General features: G+C 50.6%; 1 protein-coding gene across 2 annotated transcripts; it reads right to left on the bottom strand.

Annotated features, from left to right (window-relative positions):
* Positions 1–2,541: 2,541 nt before the first annotated feature.
* On the bottom strand, positions 2,542–20,153 carry SESN2 (sestrin 2). Of its 2 annotated transcripts, none has more exons than XM_045064049.1 (10): positions 19,668–20,153; positions 12,840–12,905; positions 11,376–11,651; positions 10,656–10,838; positions 10,336–10,548; positions 9,640–9,790; positions 9,037–9,155; positions 8,485–8,675; positions 5,014–5,158; positions 2,542–4,434 (listed from the first exon to the last, which is right to left on the bottom strand). In XM_045064049.1, the coding sequence occupies exons 1-10, from the start codon at positions 19,752–19,754 to the stop codon at positions 4,348–4,350; spliced, it is 1,518 nt and encodes a 505-aa protein (XP_044919984.1). In that variant the 5' UTR covers positions 19,755–20,153; the 3' UTR covers positions 2,542–4,347. The 2 variants fall into 2 exon arrangements, with proteins under 2 accessions (XP_044919984.1, XP_004741088.1); XM_004741031.3 differs by having other exon boundaries at positions 11,376–11,573; positions 19,668–20,152.
* Positions 20,154–20,922: the final 769 nt, after the last annotated feature.

Raw genomic sequence — 20,922 nt, 5'->3', positions numbered from 1 at the left:
GAACCATCAGTGAGGTCGCTCCCTTCAGTCTAGGGCGGTTTCCGGAGAGGGACCCCACAGAGATCCTGCAGCAATGGGGCGGGGGTACAGAATGAAATCAGGGCCGTGGTCTGGGCCACACACTGCAGCAACCATTAGCAGGAGTGTCGATTAGCAGTTTTCTAACCGCTCCATGCAGCCCTTGGGTTCCGAGAAGGTGCAGTGGGTGAGAAACGGCTCTTCTTGGCTGTTTTGGATTCTGCGAAGGTCCAGCATGTTTCCTTGGAAGAAAAAGTTCTGCTGCTGGTTTATAAAGGCTCCTATAACACCTCCTGTTTCTCCTTTGAGGCGCTGATCACAATTAGAATTTAAATAATTAGTTGTGTACTAATCCAATCTGTCTCTTCTTTGGGACAATAAATTCCCAAAGGGCAGGAACCATGCCTGTCTTGTTCGCTGCTCTATGTCCAGCACATTTACGTAATAGGGCACAAGATCTGTTGAAGGAAAGGATGCTCCCAGCATCAGAATAAGGGGAAAGTTGCTCAAGCTGCAAATGTCTCAGCTCTGCCTCCAAACATGGTCCTCTGGGAGGTTCCAAGTTGCAAAACGTTGGAGAACCACTTCATGCCATCTGTCCCAGGGCTCTGGTGAATGTTGAGAACCGCTGGAGTGCACTCACCCAGCTCCTCCCTCTACCCATTATCAGCAGTCCTCAGTCCCAGCAGGACTTCAAAAGCCAAACATAGACTCGAGCCCCAAGCAATCTTGAATATACTCCAACCTGGACAGGTGTGTCCGGGTCTTGGATCACAAGATGCAGAAGCCTAAAACAGATTAATGTGATCCAACCTGAAGCCCAGAGTTTTTAATTCCACATGCAAATTAATTCGAACATACTTAAAAAAACCCTGCAGATTGAGGGCCTAGGGAGTTGGTGGGGGCGGGAAAAACAAGGATCTAGAATCAGACTGACAAGGGTTCAAATACTAGGTTGGGTTATGTTGAGCAGATATCTCAATACTGAATGGCCCCCTGGTGCTAAGTGCCAGGCACCTACACGGTGCTGGGTGTTTTTCATTATTTAATCCACACAACCCTCCTGTGCCCATAAGTATTGAGAACTGAACTAATTTGTTTACGGTTGAGACAGACATTAAAAATCAAAGCTGGAATTTGAACCTGGGTGTAACTGTTAAGTTGGTGTCCCGTAGACTTTCACTTGACGTTCCTTTTCCACATCTGTTCCTGCAATGGGAACACCACTCCTTTCTCGCTGGGTTGTGAAGATTGAGATATTAAATTTGAAAACATTTGGCAAGGGTGCCTGCGTGGCTCAGTCAGTTAAGGGTCTGCCATTGGTTCAGGTCATGATCCCTGGATCCTGGGATCAAGTCCTGCATTGGGCTCCCTGCTCAGTAGGGAGTTTGCTTCTCTCTCTGCCTTTCCCTCTGCTCGTCCGCATGCTCTCTCTCTCTCAAATAAATAAAATCTTTTAAAAAATTTTTTAAAAATGAAAACATTTGGCAAAAGTCATTCAGTAATGCAACCTGGAGAACTGAAGACATATTGCCTCTATTTTTGTGGCAGAGGAAATTTGAGGCCCAGTGAAACTCATTAACCCTCTCCCCTAATCCAGGGGTAGTAAGTGGCTAAGTCAGGACCAGAATCCAAGTTTTCTATTCCAGTCTGGTTTGTTCTCTCACATCCTCTCAAAAGACTTTAGAAGGAAGAACAAGCAGATAGACCACCACAAAAAATGAAGAGGGTAAAGGGAAAGGAAACATGGAGTTAATCAGGGGAGGCTTCCTGGAGGAGACCCAGTTTTCATTTTTTGACAGTACTGTTTAGAGGAAGTGGGTGGCCAACAGAAGAGGTCTTGGTTCTTAGTCATAATGTGGTTTCCCTGATATGCTTACTAGAGTTCCCAGTGCCCAGAGAAGCTTGACCAAGATCACACAGTTACTAAATGGTGTTGGTACAATGAGGAGACCCCATTTAACCCTTCTCAGCTGGTTCTGTCTCCTTGGTGCTGAAGAAGTGATGAGAAGCAGGGAAGGGGTTGGGCAAGGGACACGCTGGGTTCCCAGAGATTCTCAAAAGCCTCCCTCTGCAACAGGGGAGCCCCATAGCGGGAAAAGCAACAAGTTGAAACGCTGAGGCCTCAGGGTCAGGCAGACCCTGGTTGGAATCCTGGCTCCCCCAATGAAGACCTATGTGGCCTCAGCAACTTCACTTTATACCCCTGGGTCTAAATTCTCTTGCAGTTTCAGAAAAATGGCCTCCAAATACCCAGCCCAAGGCCAGGCTTAGTGAGAAAACTAACATGGCCGTTATTTCTCCGCAATGCTGGACCAGCCACAGATGAGTGGTGGGCTGGGCATCCGTGGGTCAGAATAGACTTCCAATGCCAACCACTCCCAGAGCTGCAGTCACTGGACACAAGTGCCCAGCAGGGTAGTGTAGCTGAGGTCAGGTCCGTGATGCAACCCCAGCTCCCTGCTGATGCTAAGAGATGAACCATGACCCTTGCAAATGGAAAAACAGCCCGTTGACAAGAAGTACAAAACAAAACCTCGGTGAACTTTTATTTTTCATCATACAGAACTGGTAGCAAAGCCAAAGATTTCTGCACTTGAACACTAGATCCCCCTCCCGACCCACCTCGGGGGACATTTACAGAGTCATCATGTCCCTTCTAGACTCCAAACCCCAATGCTGGGGCCTCTTCCCTCCTGCCCAGGTTCACTGCAGGGAGGGCTCTGAGGCCCACAGGGGGTGCCGGTTGCTTCCCCATGCCTGCATGGGTGTGAAATGTGGCACACTGACCAGGCTCCTCTCCTACCCCTCTCCAGAGAGGAGGGTACAGAAGCAGCAGCAGCAGCATGTCCCCTGCCTTTCTTCAGTCACCTCCCCACCGGGCAGAGAGGAGGCACATACTGTCAGAAGAGGGGCAAGGGACGTCATCATTCACAGCTTATTTGCTACAGAAAAGTGCCTGGGATCGGTCCTTGGCTGCTTCTGCCTCCAAGCAATCCACCTAAAATCAAGGCAGGGATAGAAACGGGAATGGGGGATGGGGGATGGGGGTTGGGGTCGGGGGTTTGTCCTAGGAAGGCGGCTGGGGGAGACTGCCTGCAAGGCCAGGCTATCCCCAGAGGCCTCTTGAGATTCTGCAAGATTTACAGTTTGCTGCTGGCAGGTTGCCCTGAGCAGCCCAGAGTAGACTCAGACATCACAGAGAATCCCGGCCCCCCGTTCGCAACTATCTGTGCGGAGGTCGAAGAGGTTTGGCAATGTAGCCACGGTCAGCTGGCCAGTTTGGGCAGGACCCAGACAAGAACCTTGGGGTCTCCTGACTCTGACCCTGAAGCCACCCAGAAAGGCTCACTTGGTGGACAAGGTCTGTGGCAGCGCCGTGGGAGGCAGAAGAGTGGGGGTTCCGGCCTCTGCAGGGCTGGCGCGGTTCTGGGGAGAACAGATTTCGCCCTGTCCTCCTCTCAGGCATTGACTGTGGCTATCGAGGTGAGGTCCCGAAGAACCTCCCCCAGAAAGAACCAGAAATAGAGCACTGGTAATACTCCCTTCTCTTCGGAAGGCAAAGGGACACACAGACACCCCAAACTCTCTAGAGATAATCTACTTTTTTGAGGGGCTTGGTCTCTCTTCTGAGGCCTCCCACCAGCAGGCAGGGGGGGAAATGGGTAAGAGGGTGAAGGGGAGGTCAAAGGTCAAAGGTGCTAAACCAGGGTTAGGGCCACCCGGGAAAAGGGGTGTTCCGACTGCCTGTCAGAACAGGCTTTTGGGGAGCGGAACACACAGTCCCGCTGTGACACTGACTTTCACATTGACGGGTGAATGGCAAGGAGGAGGTTTCGCGATCTGGGAGCAAGGGAGGAGGAGGAAAGGCAAAGCTGCTTGGAGTGTCAGTCCCTGGAGGTACTAGTCCCTCTCCTCTTCGGCCCAGCCAGAGACTTCCCAGGCCAGGAAGGCCACAGGACTGGTGATGCCTGCGGCCCAGCCTGCTGGGGACATGCCTCTGAGCTCAGCTCATTTCCCTTCCTGTGCCCTCTGCCTCTGGGGTTAGGGGCAGGAAGAAGGGCATGGTCCCTGGGGATCTGCTAGTCCCCTTCCAGCTCCCAAGGGTAGAACTGTGATCCGAGAGTCAGTGCAACGATCCTGTCCATTCCAGTGAGAGAAAGGGAGGGTACGGCTCAGGGGCTGCACGTCGTACACAGGCCCACCTCCAGAGTGGGGTGGGAGGGCCTGGGACAGAAAGGGATCGGGTCAGTCTCCAGACAGAGAAGTCCTTGCAGGGAGGAGGATGCCCCCAGGGGCAGCTGCTCGGGGTGCAGATCCTGCTCGCAGTCAGGTCATGTAGCGGGTGATGGCGCGGAGGGCGTAGAGCAGGGCAGCCTGCATGCGGGCCTCCAGGAGCAGCAAGTTCACATGGACCTGGGGCACAGACAAGGACCTGTGGGCAACTGATGTCACTCCTGGCCATCCCCAACCTTCCCAGACTGCCACGTGCCAGGACCACTCGCCTTTCCTTCTCTTCCATATAGACACCCTGATGGTTCCTAAGGCTCTGGGCACATTGCTACAATGGCAGCGGAGGAATTTCCAGCCCATTCATCCCCAGCCTGACTCATCTCTTTACCTCACAAAATGAAAAACAAGAGCTGGCCCTGGGCACTCATGTTCTCATCCCACCCTCACAGCAACCCCGACATGCAGGCAGTGTTTGCTCTCACGGTAAAGATAACAAGCTTAGGGGGCAAAGTGACCGGCCCAAGGTCACCATGCTACTGAGTGATACAGTTTGGATTTGAACCCAGGTCCTCCCGGCTACCGCTGAGGACCCCGTGAGGCACAGTCCCATTTTACAGGTGAGTAAATGGAGTGAGAAACCACACAGTGGAGTAGGACTTGAAGCCAGGACGGTACACCCAGGCATCCAAAGCAGCAGAAGGCTCAGTCTGGGTTCCCACATCGGGTCCTGACCAGCCCCAACCCCCACCCAACACACTGTACCTTCTCTGAGTGGCGGAAGTGCCTCCAGAAGAGGTTGTACATTCTTCGCGTGGTCTTCTCGGGGTAGCAGGCCACAGTCTTGATATAGACCTTGAGGTTCCGTTCCAGGAGCTGGTTTACCTCCCCGTAGTCATAGTCATCATATCTGGATGGAAAGGCCCCGAGAGCATCACTCTCCAAGTGACTCCTCTCCCCTACCCCCACCCTAGAGAAGGAGGAACAGAGTGTGGCAAGAAAAAGCAGAAAGTAGGAAGCAAGAAGGAGCTTGGTTCCTCTTAGAAAAATAGCTGATGTCATACATCGCACGCCACTAGACTGGCCGGGGACCACTCCAAAGAATGTCGAGAACGAGCTGCTGCATTGAGTAGGAGCCATGTGCTGTATGGACGCATACTCAGAGAATCCTCAGAAACACTAGATATGCTGTATACAGAACTATTATACATAATAATACACCGCTTTTATCGGGCCCATTTTATAGCTGAAAGGGAGACTCAGAGAAGTGAAGTCATTTGTCCTGGGAATGGATTTCAAACCCAGCTCTGCCCAGCTCCAAGGTCATATTCACTATAGGAAAGGCCATGGACGGGACAGTACAAAGGATTTCCCTGGAGAAGGAAGAGAGAAAGAGAAAAAGAAGTGGTACTCATTTCATGGATGAGCAAACTAAGACCTAGAGAAGGTAATTAACTTGTTCTAAGTCAGAGAGCAAGTTGGTGACAAGTCTAGAAGCCACTTTGTCACTCTCCAGCCCAGTAAGCCAGTGAGTCATCAGAGATCTGTGTGGATGGAGAAGATTGGTAGAAAACTGTAGGACAGATTCAGTAGACAATGGCATAGGAGTGAGGACCATGTTGGAGAATGTGGGGCGAGGGAGACCCTGACCTGTGAGCTGGGCAGAAGCAGCCTGGGCCACATTCTAAGATGCCCATCCCTCCTCCAACTCCCCAGGACTGGAAAACTGTCAATGATCGGCAAGAGGACACTCAATTAAGCACAACTGAATCTACTCAGTGAAACAGAATTTACAGCTAGGAATACATAAACACACATTTTTCCACAGGGAACATTGACCTTTCTAAAAATTTCAGACTTTTTTGATGCTTGGAATAAGCCATTAAATGAGAAAAGCCAGATCATGTGTTCATTAAAATATGCCCACAATTGATTACATGAGTAAAATAAGTGAAATGAGGAGGGAGAAAAATCCTATGTTTGTAAAATTATGTCTTTTTTTGGTTATTTGTTTGTGGAAAAAAGACAGGAGAGAACTACTTGACAATAATAAGAGTAGGCAGGATCATGGATGATTTCTATTTCTTTTTGTTGTTATTTCTGCTTCCTTTTTTTTTCTTTTAATTTTAAAAGATTTTATTTATTTATTTGACAAAGAAACCACAATTAGCAGAAAGGCAGGCAGAGGGAGATAGGGGGGAAGCAGGCTCCCCACTGAGCAGAGAGCCCGATGCAGGACTCAATTCCAGGACCCCAGGATCATGACCTGAGCTGAAGGCAGAGGCTCAACCCACTGAGCCACCCAGGCACCCCTGTTGTTTCTGTTTTCTAGATTTACTATAAATCTAGTTGTTTCTCTTTAGAAACATCAAACATACATTTTAAAAAATGTAATAACCATCATAACTCCAACTACACAAAGCAACTACATTAGAAAGAAGAAAAGCAACCGAGAAAGAATGTCACAGGATGTGGATGTGGTTGTGAAGTAGCTGAATTTGGGGAAAGGGTTTTTTTGGTTCCTTAATTCTTTGAATTTCCCACAATGTTATCAGAATGAGATTTCTTCAAATTAAGAAATATATATATATCGTTCTGGGTGGCTCAGTTGGTTAAGCGTCTGACTCTTGATCTCAGCTCATGTCTTGATCTCAGGGTTGGGGGTTCAAGCCCTGCATTGGGCTCCACCCTGGGCATGGAGCCTACTTAAATAAATAAACAAATAAACAAACAAATAAAATTGGGGGGGCGGTGCCTGGGTGGCTCAGTCAGTTAAGCCTCTGACTCTTGATTTCAGCTCATGTTATGATTTCAGGGTTGTGGGACAGAGCCCCAGGTTGGGCTCACACAGGGCATGGTGCCTGCTTAAAGTTCTCTTTCTCCCCTTCCCTGCCCTCCAAAAAATAAATTTAAAAAATTTTTTAAAAATTGGTCTGTGTATATTCTTGACAAGTAATTTCATACCTAGAGCTCATCTACAAAGACTTAGTGTGAGGCTAGTCAGTGCACATGATGTTTTTAATAATGAAAAACAGTGAACTAGTTATAACTGGAAAGTGGTTGAGTTAGGCTACCTCCATAACGGAACACCACACAGTGGTTAAAAAGCATAAAGGAGGGGTACCTGGGTGGCTCAGTTGGTTAAGCATCTGCCTTCGACTCAGGTCATGATCCCAGGCTCCTGGGAATGAATCCCACATCAGGTTCCCTGCTCAGTGGGGAACTTACTTCTTTCTATGCCCCTGCCCTCCCCACTGCTCGTGCTCTCTCTTGTTCACTCCCTCTCTAAAATAAATAAATAAAATCTAAAAAAAAAAAGCATAAAAAGATCTATTCATCCTGACAAGAAAGGCAGTTCATAACAGATTATTAGGTGAAAAAAAGCCAGTTGTAGAATATATCAAGCATGATTCCATCAATTTAAAAAATCTACTTAAAAACTCAGGAAACGTGGGGCGCCTGGGTGGTTCAGTGGGTTAAGCCTGCGTGGGGCTCTCTGCTCAGTAGGGGGCCTGCTTCCCCTTTACCGTCTGCCTGCCTCTCTGCCTACTTGTGATCTGTCAAATAAATAACCTCTAAAAACAAAATCAGGAAACACTTAGGTAATGAAATGAAAATGTAATTAATCACACACTATCCAGAGACAACCATTATTAATTAACATTTTAGTGTGTAGCCTTCCACACATTTTCCATGTACGCACACATTTTTAGCAAAAAAAAAAAAGAGGGAAACAAAAGGAAGATTCTGGTTGGTAACCAGCTTTCTTTCTTCTCAACACATTTTGAACAATTTCCCATAGCAATATAAAGAGACCATTATTATAATTTGTAATAGCTGTATACTTCTTCACTGGGTGGATATAACGTTATTTAAAGTCTCCTACCGACGTGCATTTATGTTGTCCTTATTTACTGTAAGAGAAGAAGTCCCATTTGGAATGGAAATACACTCTCCCTTCCCTCTCTCTCTCACTCTAGGGGGTGGGATGAAAGAGTTTCATCTCCAAGCTTCAAACGGTCCACACATGTAGTATTATTTATAATCGGCAATGAAATAAATTTGCTTTGAAAAACAGTATAGGCAAAAAAAAAAAAAAAAAGAAAGAAAAAAAAAAGAAAAACAGTATAGGCAAGAGGAAGGGAAAATGAAAGAACAAAATAGAAAAGGAATGAAGCTCTTGAGCTCAGCCTGAGGACTTGTGCACATGCGCTGGAAGAGGGGCCGTGAGCTCACCTGATACCAAACACACAGTGGATGTAATTCCAGATGGCCCTGCGGAGCACGGACGTGTCCACCCCGCTGTGCATGGCAATGGTGTTGTAAGTGAGGCTGTAGGCTGCCTGGAACTTCTCATCCAGCAGCTGCCCACCCTCCGGGTAAAGCCGCTGGATCAATGAATAGCCATGGTCTTCCCAGGTGTAATCCTGAGAAATGTGGAAAGGGGTCAGGGAGTAATCTCGGGGGCCCAAGTCTGGCCACACAGACCCCATCCTCTGGAGCACAACTTTGCTCTCTATAACGTCCCTTTCCCGCCCCACAAATCTAACCTGCTGCTTGGTTTGGGCCTAAGAAGCCATTGAGAATCCACCTTGGTGATGGTCTTCTCCCTGTGATCAGGATCCCCTGAGCTTAGGGCAGAGATGGGCCCTGTCAGGATCTAAGGTCTTCTGTTTCCCTCATGGAATCTTGAAGGAGAAGGTGCCTGACTCTCCAACCACTCCACCCATCCAGCCCCTGCTTGTTTGTAAACCCAGAGTGATACCAAGAAGAGCCCGGAGGGCCTACCTGGGCACGGAAGGTGGGGGGCGCCTCAGCCCCTCGCCGGGTGAAGTCCTCATATCCAAACGTGGGGTCTTCCACAAAGCACAGCATGTCTGGGTGTGGAGAGGGCTCCAGGATGTCAGCTAAGGATGTCAGAGAGAGGCCACAGTGAGGCCAAGGCATGGAGTACAGGGTACCTACTCGTGATTAATCACTGGTGGCTGGAGGGAGCTGAGGCAGGCCCACGGACCTGGGGGATGAGGCCCCTGGTAATAGGAACAGCAACTCTGGCAACCCTAGTCATTTGTGAAGCCATTTACTCTGTGCTAAGAGCTTTGCTTCCATTGTCCCATTTACCTCACAAACCAATCCTTCAAATGGGAGGAGACGGAGGCCCTGAGACAGGAAGTAACTTATCAGGGGGTTACACTGCTAGAAGGGCTGACAGGTCACCATTCTCACCCAGATCTGACCCTAAAGCCCATGCTCGGAACCTCTTAGAAGAAGTGGTTGAGACATGGCCGCCTTCAAAATACAAGCGTTGCCATGCACGGAGCTGCCTACTCCCCAGCAGAGATGGTGTCAGAAGGGGAAGACCCTGGACCTGGGATGCCTGCGATCCTGTACCTGAGGGAGTCACCAGAAGGCTCTCTGACTTCTCCAGCTCAAAGCGGCTCTCCATCTCCTCCTGGGATGCTCCCTCATCCCGTAACAGGCTCTCTTGCAGCTGCCTCATGCGTTCCATCAAAGCTTCCACATCCCGGGCAGCCTCAAAGCCCTGGAGGAGGGACCCAGCAGCGACCGTTTACTCCTCAGCCCCAGGAAACCCCACACATCCTTCCCACAAGCCAGGCCTTCCTGAGTGATCGCAAAGGCCTCCTGCCTCCTGAGGCAGCCATGGAGCTGGGCGGCTCGTGAGGCCTGTCTTCTAAAGCAAAGTTTAAGAAGCTATGGGACAGGCCTGTCTTCTCTAAGCATCAACTTCCTGCACAGGAAAGGGATTGTTAAAGTACCTATAAATTTATATTAAAACAAACAAGGCTGCTTTATAGAGTAAGAGGCAAACTTTGTATCTGTAAAGGGCTAATACCCAGGAGACATTAAGCCTCTGATACAACATGCTGAGGGATCCACCATTTACTCCTCACCACCGCTGCGAAGTAGGGGTCTTTAGCCTCATTTCACAGATGAGGAAACAGAGTCTCAAAGTCAACTAACTTTTCTGAGGTCCCTCAGTGTGAGACAGGGAAGCAGTGGCTTCCATCCGAGGACCAGAGGCCACGCGAGCTTCCTCTCCCCACAAGACCTGGACCCATTACTTACCCCAGAGCTGTTCAGTGGGTCCCTGCTGGGGGGGCTGCTCTGCTCACTGGGGGGTGAAGGTGCTTGCGGGGCAGGGCTGCCTTCGGAGTCCCCCTCAGGGAGGATGCCACAGCCAAACACGAAGGAGGCCAGTGAGTGGCAGTGGGTGAGCAGGACCAGGGCCTGGATGAGCTCGGCCAGAGACCAGCTGTGCTCGCCTGTCTTCAGCAAGGCCTGGAGAGGAAAGAAGCGCAGACTTGCTCAATGCCTGGCCCTGGGCTGACTGCCTGACATGCCCCAGCCCGGCCCTCGTGCTCCCTGTGCCTCTCTGCCCACGGCACCTGGATGTGCTCCTTGGTGATGAGCCACGGCCGGTGTGCCAGCAACTTGTTGATCTCACTGAGCTTGCGTAGCTTCTCGGGGGCCCGGTGGAGACCAAGCAGCCACTCAGGGTCACCGCCAGTCTGCAGAAACTCGGCCATGTGGGAACCCACCAAGTAGGAACACTGGTGGCGGGCAGCAGCCTGTGGAAAGGGTGGACAGAGCCTTGTTCAGGGTGGATACCCCATGGAGGGAGGAATGGCGGGCCTCACTATTGCCAGAGAGGCAGGACACTTAGGTCCTAACCCCAGCTGCACTAGTGTGCTGTCCTCCCGTGGGCAGGTCACCTGACTCTTTCATGCCTCAGTTTTCTGATTCTGACTAAAATGCCTCTCTCTGGGGCACCCGGGTGACTCTGTTGATTAAGCATCCAACTCTCGATATCTGCTCAGGTCTTGATCTATCTCAGGGTCATGAGTTCAAGCCCCACACTGAGCTCCATCCCGGCAGTAGAGCTTACTTAATTTAAAAAAAAAAAAAAAAAAAAAAAAAAAAAAAAAAAGCCTCTCTTCAGAATCCAGAATTCTGTGGATGATCCGATAGTTAGGGCTTTCCTCTGCTCTGGACAGCCTCTCCTCCCAGCCTCTGAAATAGGTTCAAGAAGCGCCCAGCAAAGAGACCTAAAGACCAAATCCCCCCACGTGGCCAACTGTACAAGGGCTGGGCTCCAACAGACTTACCATGATGGCAATGTAGTGGCGCCAGGAGCTGGCGAGAGGCCCATCTGTGTGCAACAGGAGGTAGTGCAGGCGCCAGAAGCAGTTAAGGTAGTCAGGGTGCAGGCCCATCACCACAGCCAGGTTGTCCACCCGCCCCAAGGACATCAGTGCCTCAAGCCTCAGGTGCTGCTCCAGGCTCTCTGGTCCCTCCTGAAGGACCTGCCAAACCAAGGCGAGAGGGTGGGTTCCAGGCCCGCTCTCCGCACCAAAGAGACCAACGCCCTCATTGTGTTGGGACTGTAAAAGCCAAGACACCCAAAATGACCACCATGTCCAAAAAAAAAGGAAAATAGGGGAGGAAAAGATAATTCATTAAGTGATTTCCTTGCTCAGGTTACAGATCTAGCAAATGACAGAACGTGGATTCAAATCCAGATTGCCAAAAAGGCCCATTTATTTCCTCCATTATAAAAGAGGACCGATTATTTACAAATGAAAAAATAAAATATGAGAACAATACTTGAGTTGAAAATTCTGGGCTAGATACAAATAATCAGCAGGTGGTTGTTTGCTTTCCATTTACCAAGGGTGGAGAGGGAAGTGGGGGGGGGGGTAGGTTAGACATTTGTTAACAGCTCATTAACTACCTGGCTACACATTTAGGAGAGCAAACAGGATGACAAAACAAAACATTTATTTTTGTTCACCGAAGGCCAAAGAAATAGGAGGAAACTTATTTTTAGAATTTTCCTGGGAATGTATTTCAAAGGTGTCCCTGCCACCATCGACCCCATCCTAGAACGTCAGCTGACGGCAAGGATTTTTGTCTGACTTGTTCTCTGCTGTATCCCCAACACCTACAACAGTGCCTGACACAGATTAATCATTCAACAGATATCTGTTAAATAAATGAATGAATGATCTGACTCAGTGGATGAAAGGTATCACTTGTATTAAGTGACAAAAATAAAGAATACAGCAATAACCCCCTCCTCCCCAAATGTTGTAAACCATGACCTTGGTTCCGTATGACAAGAAGTCCAAGAAACAGTGATGAATGTTAAGGAATAGTGATTACCTCTGTGGGAGGCAAGATTACAGGAGACTAGAGCTTTCTGAGGCATTAAAATTTTTCTTATAATGAATATAATATTACTCTTCAAGTTAAGAAAAAAATGTCATATATATATATAGTCAAGGAGGAACAGTTAATATAGACAGTTCTGTCTTTTTAAAGAATAGGCCTCGCTCTGGGGAATCAAAAAAGTTTGTCATTACCTAGCTGCGTCATTATCACATTATCTCTTTGAGCCTGTTTCTTCCCAGCAACGTCTGATATGCATACTTCAGAGAGCTGTTTGTGGGTTAAATGAGTCAGGAACCTGAAGCTACTATTTCAAGAGACAGGAAAAGACCTCCACCCACACAATGTCCCATGTCCTTTCTTCCCAAGAACCAAGAAGTCCTTACCCCCTGCACGCTTACCTCCTCTACCGGGATGAAGGCACTGGGCCCTCGGGGACCTCGCCGAGCCCGGCTTTCCCTCTGCTCCTAGAAGGAATCACATCACAGTTACTGGAGGTAGAAGGGAGGACTAGGAGTAGAGTTCTCTCTCCAGCTTTCTCCTTCTACGCAACAGGCCATGCTGAGCTTTTTTTGTTGTTGTTTTTAAAGATTTTATTTATTTGACAGAGAGAGAGAGAGAGATCACAAGTAGACAGAGCAGCAGGCAGAGAGAGAGGGAAGTAGGCTCCCCGATGGGCAGGGAGCTTGATGCGGGGCTCGATATCCCCAGACCCTGAGATCATGACCCGAGCCAAAGGCAGAGGGTTAACACACTGAGTCACCCAGGTGCCCTCACGCTGAGCTTTTAAAACCACCCTTTTGGTGCACCCTGCGGGAAGGAGTCAGGTGGGAGATAACCACCTGCTGGCAGGTGGAGAAAGGGTAAGCAAGAAGGCTCACCCCACAGGCTGAGTTCTTCCGGAACTGGGAGCCCCAGTTTTGGGTGGGAGGGGTGTGGGGAAGGGAAATATACAGCCACCATGGTGCACATCTTTAGGAGGCCACCCTTTGAGAAGCCCTGGAGATCCCAAGAAACCCCCTCGTTTTGCATCCTGTAGCCAGATTAGCAAGCACCTTAGATTCCTATGGATCCTAATCGAAGCCCCAGCTGTTTTCTGTGGTCACGTCTCCATCCCTCCCACCACCTCATAGACTATAACCATCTCTTGTCTGGACCCCACCCTCACCCCGCAGCCAACAGCCTCACCCATGGTCTCCCTGCCACCACTGCCCTGCCCTCTCCTACTGATACTCTCCCAAATTAATGAATAAAGAAAACATCCTGCCTGAGTGACACCTCTAGAACAAGGAGCCCATGCAGTGAGTCCATGACACTAGTGGTTTCTAGGAGGGCAAACTTTCTGCAGCCAAAGGAATATTTCTTAAGTGCAAATTTGAGCAACGGGCTTAAAACCCTGCCTCTAGCTCCCATAACCTTCCAAGGAAATGAGAGTTTCAGGCCTACTGTGCTCCCACTGGTCATTCCTTTTGCAAAACTAACTCACAGTCTTCCAGGGTCTGGAAACCTTCTTCTGACCCTAGGCTGTGACCCTACAATTCCTGGTGCTTTTGCTTCTGAAAACATTGTCTTGCGATTGTGTGATTCAGGTCTCCCTACTGCCACGTCACGTTTTGTGGAGAGTGGGGCCAGGTCATTCATACCAACCTGTTAGGGTTGGTATGAGAAAGCAGAGCAGAGTAGAAGGATTCAAAGCAGGGCACAGAAGGCTGCTGGTACAACTATTCTAATGCCTCTTTGGAAACCATCAGTCACGTACTCACTAAATCTGCTCCTAGTCTGGGAAGTGGGGTTCAGAGAGGATGTTTTATTTATTGATTTGGGAAGGGGGCTCTCAGTACTGGCCTTGGAAACAGTTTACCCAAACCAGAGTCACACCCTCACTGAACACAGAGAGTGTCCCCCTAACTCTCCCCTCCTCATTGGAAACCAGACTGAGTATCCATCTCCAGGTCTCCAGAGGCTAAAGATTATAATCGAACCTTCCTTCTCACCAGGCCAAAAGACCCTGGAGGGAGGCAGAACTCTGGGACTCTCAAAGACTACACAGAAGGAACAAAGGGATCTGGAAGTCCCAGGTCCTGGTATCAATTCTACTACTAACTTGCTGTGTGACTTTGAGAAAGTGACTTAGACTCTCTGGGCCTTAATGCAGCTGGGCTAATTGCTCAGGCCCCTTTCAGCCCACACTTCTGGGTGCTACCAGGGCTGGCTGGTCCAAGTCCAGCACAGAAATCCCAGCAATCTCCAAGTACTCATTCAGCGTCCCTCCTCCCTCACCAAAGAAAAAAAGGTTAACAGCTCTGTCTAGTGGGAGATAAGGACTGCTGACTCCACAACCCAGACCTCTCCCTCAGGGGACCTGAGGACAGATAGAAAACCACAGCCTGGGGAGGGCAGGAGACAGCTGGGGGGGGGGGGCGCTGGAGAACCCCCCCCAGGGTACTGGTGAGGTACAGGGAACAGCCTTGGGAACCCCTTCATACTTTAAAACTTGCCTCAGGACTGGTCAAGGCAAGGAACTGATACCTGTGGGACTCCAGGTGATAGGTCTGGACCCACCACGTTCAGTCCTGATGATGATGATGGCGATCATGGTAACAGCCATGATGATGATTGTGGAGTACATTTAAAAGATACAGGCTCGGGACGCCTGGGTGGCTCGGGTCATGATCCCAAGGTCCTGGGATCGAGTCCCGCATCGGGCTCCTTCCTCTGCCTGCCTCTCTGCCTGCTTGTGTGTACTCTCTCTATCTCTGGCAAATAAATAAAATCTTTAAAAAAAAAAAAATAAAGAAAAGATACAGGCTCTTGGCCTGGGATACCTGGGCCCATGGGTTAACTCCATACCTATTATCCGCTACCTATGGAGTCTATAGTTTCCCTACCAAATAATGGGAATAATAGTACCCACTTTCACTGGGCAGTCATGAGGATTTAATGAGATAATGCCCCATAGCCATTACCTCAGTACCTCTGTTGCCAGAACACTTAATAAAAGTCAGTAGTTGGCAATCGTTAACCTCCACCTCCTTGTAATTTCAAACAAGGGCTTTTCAGCGGGAGCAGCACAAAACCCCTTTGAGAAGCTTTTAAAAAGATGCCAGTGCCAAGGTCCCACCTCCAGCAATTCTAATTTAACTGGGTGGGGTCCAGCATCATTTATAGCCAGGGTGGAGGGCCACTGTTTCCCACCCTTTATCGATCATTTTCTCAAGTGTAAGTCACCGTGCTAAGTGCTTTCCAGGTGGAACCAGAATTAATTTGTTCATTCAACAAATATTTTTGATGACTACAATGCAGGCAGCTAGAGAACAGGAATGAAAAGACAGTCTCCGCTTTCAGAGAATTTATGATCTAAAGGAGACTGACAGATGATGAGTAGGGTTTCAAAGCACAGATTGCATAAAGTAAATGAAATAGAGCAATGAGAGTGTATGATGGGGTGGAGGTGTACCATATATTAGTCTGAGGAGACAGGGAAAGATACAGGGGACGTAATCTTTGCGTTGATATCTAAATATCAAATATCTAAATGAGTTGATGAGAAGGCAGCAGGGCCCATAAAGATCTAGGGGGCCAGCATTCCAGCCGAAGGGAACAGAAAATACAAAATCCTGAAAGCAAGACCACATAGATTCCAATCCAGAGCTCCAATACCCTGAAAGCTTCTCTGACCCTGACACCCAGAACTTTAGGGGAAGCAGACAGGACAGGGTCCTGCTGCCAAGAGATGATGACTCCAAATCAGCCCTCTCCTATTTCCTGAGGTTGGAAGTCACAACAGCCAATGGTAGGTAGCACCACTGATTACTATCAGCCAGGCATTTCACCTGCCCTTCGATGTAGGCTCGACTCCTCTTCCTAAGGATGATGATTACATCTCAAAGGGGTCAAGTCAGGCTTTGCACCTGCGGTTTACCAGGAGAAGCTCCTCCTCCCTGCCCATGTTCCCGGGGATCCACGACTCCCGGTCACGGCACCTGGATACTGGGTTTTTTCTCCCTTGGAGGGCACACACTGGATCTTCAGTAACACTGAAGTCAGACAGTGCTCTCGGGGGCACTGAGCAGGGAAGGCTTCAGGCAAGTTGTAAAAAGAGGATAATCACCCTTCAAGCTCAGTGCCTGGTGCCTAATTTAGACACTTGCTCAATGTTATCTTTTATATTAGCTCAGGCATCTGCACACGGGTTCCATCTACTCTTCATCAGTTTTGGGGTGGGGGGTGGGGGACTCTGTTGCACCCACAGAAGGATTAAGAGTCCAAAGGTTAAGCACCAGCCGACAAGTGGCCAGCCTGAGATGTGAACTTGGTTCGGTTTGGCTTCCAAGGGTTCTATCCACCACCCACAACAGTCTCTTGGAGCAGCCCCGGACTTTATTCTTGGTATCCTATCCAGAGCCTGCAACCCCCATCCCAGGACTCAGCTACACACACCTATGAAGTCCCACTGCCAGCTGGGAAGGGGCAGAGACTTCCAGCACCCCACTCCTCGGGCAGCTGTCTGCAGAACTCAAGTACCTGCCTGAGTTTACACAGGAAAGGGAGACCCCGTAGCCCAAGCAGCCTGCTACCTCCAGCCTTGGAAGGAGAGGGTATGATCAGTGCCAAGGGCCGGGCCCTAGGCTAAGTGCTTTTACACAGCCGATCTGGCTGATTTCTCACAACTACCCTGAGGGAAACAGGGCTTATTTTTCCTTCTTCAGAGACAGCTCACTGAGGCTCTTTTGGAGTCCTGCTCCAGATGTGCACAGCTCATATCTGACTTTGAAGCACGCACAGGTCACGAGGGTCAGTTAAGCCAAAAGGGGGTTAAGAGGAGCATTTAGTAGGGGCGAAGAACCATGCTGGGGATGTGACCTACAGAGTGTTTCTAGTCTAACACAGGAGACATGCAAAATGCTGATCACATGACTGTTACATTATAATTGGGATTAACGCTCCAGCCTCTGAGAAGAGGGACTGAAGTAAGGTATGTAGAAGGACTTATCGGGTGAGGGAGGGAAAGCTTCCCTGAGGAAGTGATGTTTGAGGAAGTGATTCTAGAGCCCAATAGGGCTCTAAATACATACTACCAGTCCTAGAATGAAGTCCTGGAGTCTGCAGGTCTTGACCCCTTTAGGTTAAGGGCATGTAGTGAAGTGATGGGACTTGAGGGGTCTATTTATCTGGGTGTCCCTTGGGCATCAGGCTCTGTTAAGTTCAGTGCCCTACTGTCTTCTAACGATTCTGCATAAAGCAGGCATCTTGCCAAGGACCTCTTTTTCTTGAGAGAAGAGTTATGCGGAAAGTGTTCAGATATCACCATCTTTCCCTTGCTGACAGGTGGCTTCCATCTAAAGGCCACTCCCTTAGAGCCTGCCCAGACCACCTGGGGCATCTCTTCTCCCCAGGCCACTTCCCAGAGAGGGATGGGCCAACTCTCCCCTCAGGCAAGAGGGACAGGTTCAGGCACCCCATTGTGACACACTCTGGGGAAAGGGAAATGACCACATTCTAACGATACCCAGCATCTCCGACTCAGTTACTGTGTTTCAGGCACTGTGCTTTAGCTTTTGCTTGTATTCTGTCATTTCTCCCAACAATCCTCAGAGATGCTATCAAATATCCACGGGAAGAAACTGCAGACGGGAGCAACGATCACTTGGGTCAGGTTACACAGCAAGTGAATGGGAGGACTGAGATATGAACCCAGCACCTCCCCTCTAGGGGCAGGGATCCTCAGTGATAATACGAGTCCCCCCTAGCCCCCACCAGAAAGAAATGGACTCCGAGTAAAGTGACTGGGTGCCACTGGGCAGAGAAATGACAGGAGTGGGTTTCATTCCTCCACCAGGAGTTCTCAAACCATGACGTTCGGGAAGGGGCGCCTGGGTGGCTCAGGTCATTATGTCAGAGTCCTGGGATCAAGCCCTGCATTGGGCTCTCTGCTAAGCGGGGAGCCTGCTTCCCCCCCCCCCTCTGCCTGCCTGCTTGTGATCTCTCTCTCTGACAAATAAATAAATAAAATATATTTTTAAAAGTATTAAAAAATCTTAAAAACATGATGGGGAAGGATAACAAGCTCACAGAAAACCCAGGACACGAACCATCCACCATTGGAGGTAAGACCTCCTAGAAACCAAGTGGCTCAGAGAAGGCAGCGATTTTCCCAGGGTCACACAGTTAAGGACTAGCACTTGTCGCACTCCCAGGCCCAGCAATACACTTGCTCCAAGCTCCAGGACTGGAAAGTAAAACAAGCAAAACTCTCTGTAATGCCAAGCACCCTAGGGAATCCTAGAGAAGCCCAGGCCAAAGAATGAGCTACTTGGTGGGACTAGTGAAGGAAGGCTCTCCACAGCCCCTTCTGGGCCTCAATTTCCTCATCCTGGAAAACGAGGCCACAGCATAGCTCCTATTTTGCTAGTTTAGTCCTGAGGACTCAGAAAAGGCAAAACCCGGAGACCAGCATCTGGTAGGTGCTTAAGAAATGGTAAGATAGATGTGTTGGGGGGGGGGGGAGCAGGAGGCGTGTCAGATTAGGCCCAGCCCATTCCTCGCTTCACTGCTTAGAGTCCCTGCGAAACAAACTTTTGCGACCTCAGACCACTTAGTAGGGCGCAGCCTAATACGCGCGGGCCGCGCCCAGAGTTTCTCCCCTTATCCCCCAGCTTCGGCCGCCGCCGCGCACCCCGCAGCCAGCCAAGGCCCCGGAACGCCCGCGCTCCCCTGCTCCAAATCGGGGGTGCAGGTGTGGGTGGGGGTCGAGGTCGACCTTCCCTGGCACGTCCCAGGTGCCTCGATGCCTGCCCTGGGAGACTGGAATGGGAACGTATCCTAGAAAGAGCCCTCCGCGCGCCAGCCCCAGCCTAGAGGAAGGGAATCCGCGGAAGGGGGCGGGGAGGAGGAGTGGTCGGGCCGCAGCCGCCGGGATTTGCCTGGACTTGAAGATTCTCCCGTCAAGAGCCCAAACCCAGGATAACCTCGAGAAGGCTCCCCTCTTATTGGCCAGGAGTCCGAGGGAGCCAGGGAAGGTTCCACAGCCCCGGGGGGAGGGGGCGGAGAGGGCCGAGACAGCCGGTTGATGCAACCCCATTCCTAGGTTACGCGCTCCGCTCCCCCTCGTCGAGCCCGGGGCGTTATGGAGGGGTGGGGGGTGCGCATAGACTCAGCTCGGGACAGCCCGAAGCTCGGCTGCAGCTCGGGGCTCAAAGGAAGAGTGGCGTCGCTCGGCCGCTGCTTACCTCTCCGGCCCCGGGGCCGCCGCCGCTCGGGGCGAACGGCAGGTAGCCCTTCAGCTCTGCGCGGCACTCGGAGTCTGCAACGATCATGGTGTGTGCCAGGATCCGGCCACGGCTCGCCGGTGACCCGTGCACCCGAGGGGGTTTGGGACGGACGCACACAGGAAGCGGGGACTGGGGGCCGCTGGGGAGGTTCTAGAGCCCCGGGGTGTCTCTCGGGGTTCCAGAACCCTCCGAAAGCCCAGAATCCGCGGACAGCAGCTCCTCCGCCGGACTCTCCCCTCGGCCGGCTTCTAGAACGGTGAATGGCTTCGGGAGCCTGGGATTGGCCTCGGCCCAGGGGTTTTCACGGCCCGGAGTGCCTCGGAAGTCCGCAGTGGCCACAGCTGCTCGCCAAACCAGCGATCTTCAGCATCCCCGCCGCGGAACTGCCAGCGCTCGCCGGGCTCTGACACTAGCAGCGCCGCTCAGCCTGCTGCGGTCCCCGGGGGAGGGCGGGGACACAAAAGCCCCGAGCCGCAGCCAATCAGATGCCTGTTTCCCGGGGAGGCGGGGGCGACACGGTCCCCTGGAGCCGACGGTTCGGCCAATCGGCACCGGGAAGCGCCCAGGAACTCTGGGAGCTGTAGTCAGCCCCGGATGAATGCTGCAAACTTTTGCAAAAGGGGTTAGTCAGATTGTTGGCAATATCAGCCGAGAGTGACAGCCAAGAGAGTCATTAGGGCTGCGTGATGAAACGGGACTTCACCGGGCTGGGCCGGTGAGCCGGGTGTGAAATCCCTCCCAAGTATGTTCTTCAGCTTTTCAGTTCCTGCAGGGACTGGTTAGGGTTAGGAGAGCTGGTGCTAATTACAGAGCTGAACCCCAGATCTTTGGAGATTAAAGGGCACAGCCTTGTCCCCCTGGCCTCCGGGAGAGCTCCACCTTAAAATGTACCAGGCACGGGGAATACATCTTAATGGTGGAGTCCCTGGAAAAGCCATTCATCGAAAGTTTCTTGGCAACCCCATGCCTAAGCTCAATCCCCATGTAGCAGTTTCCTCTCGTTTGCTTCCTAGGGGCCTCCTCCAGTTTTGTCTTCCATCCCTGCCACTCCCTTTCTAGAAACTTTGAGACAAGGTGTTCTCCTGGGTCTTTTCTCACATCTCTCTCTCTCTCTCTCTCTGGCCACTCCTCTGACTCCCTAGAACGTGGGTGTTCCCCAGTTTCTGTTTTTATCCCTCCTCTCTCCAGACACTCTGGCCCTCCCTGATCTCAT

This window comes from Mustela putorius, unplaced genomic scaffold (assembly GCF_011764305.1).
Source record: "Mustela putorius furo isolate JIRA1106 unplaced genomic scaffold, ASM1176430v1.1 tig00003853_pilon_pilon_pilon, whole genome shotgun sequence".
In the NCBI taxonomy this organism is placed as follows: domain Eukaryota; kingdom Metazoa; phylum Chordata; class Mammalia; order Carnivora; family Mustelidae; genus Mustela; species Mustela putorius.
This window is presented reverse-complemented; position numbering and strand designations above follow the sequence as displayed.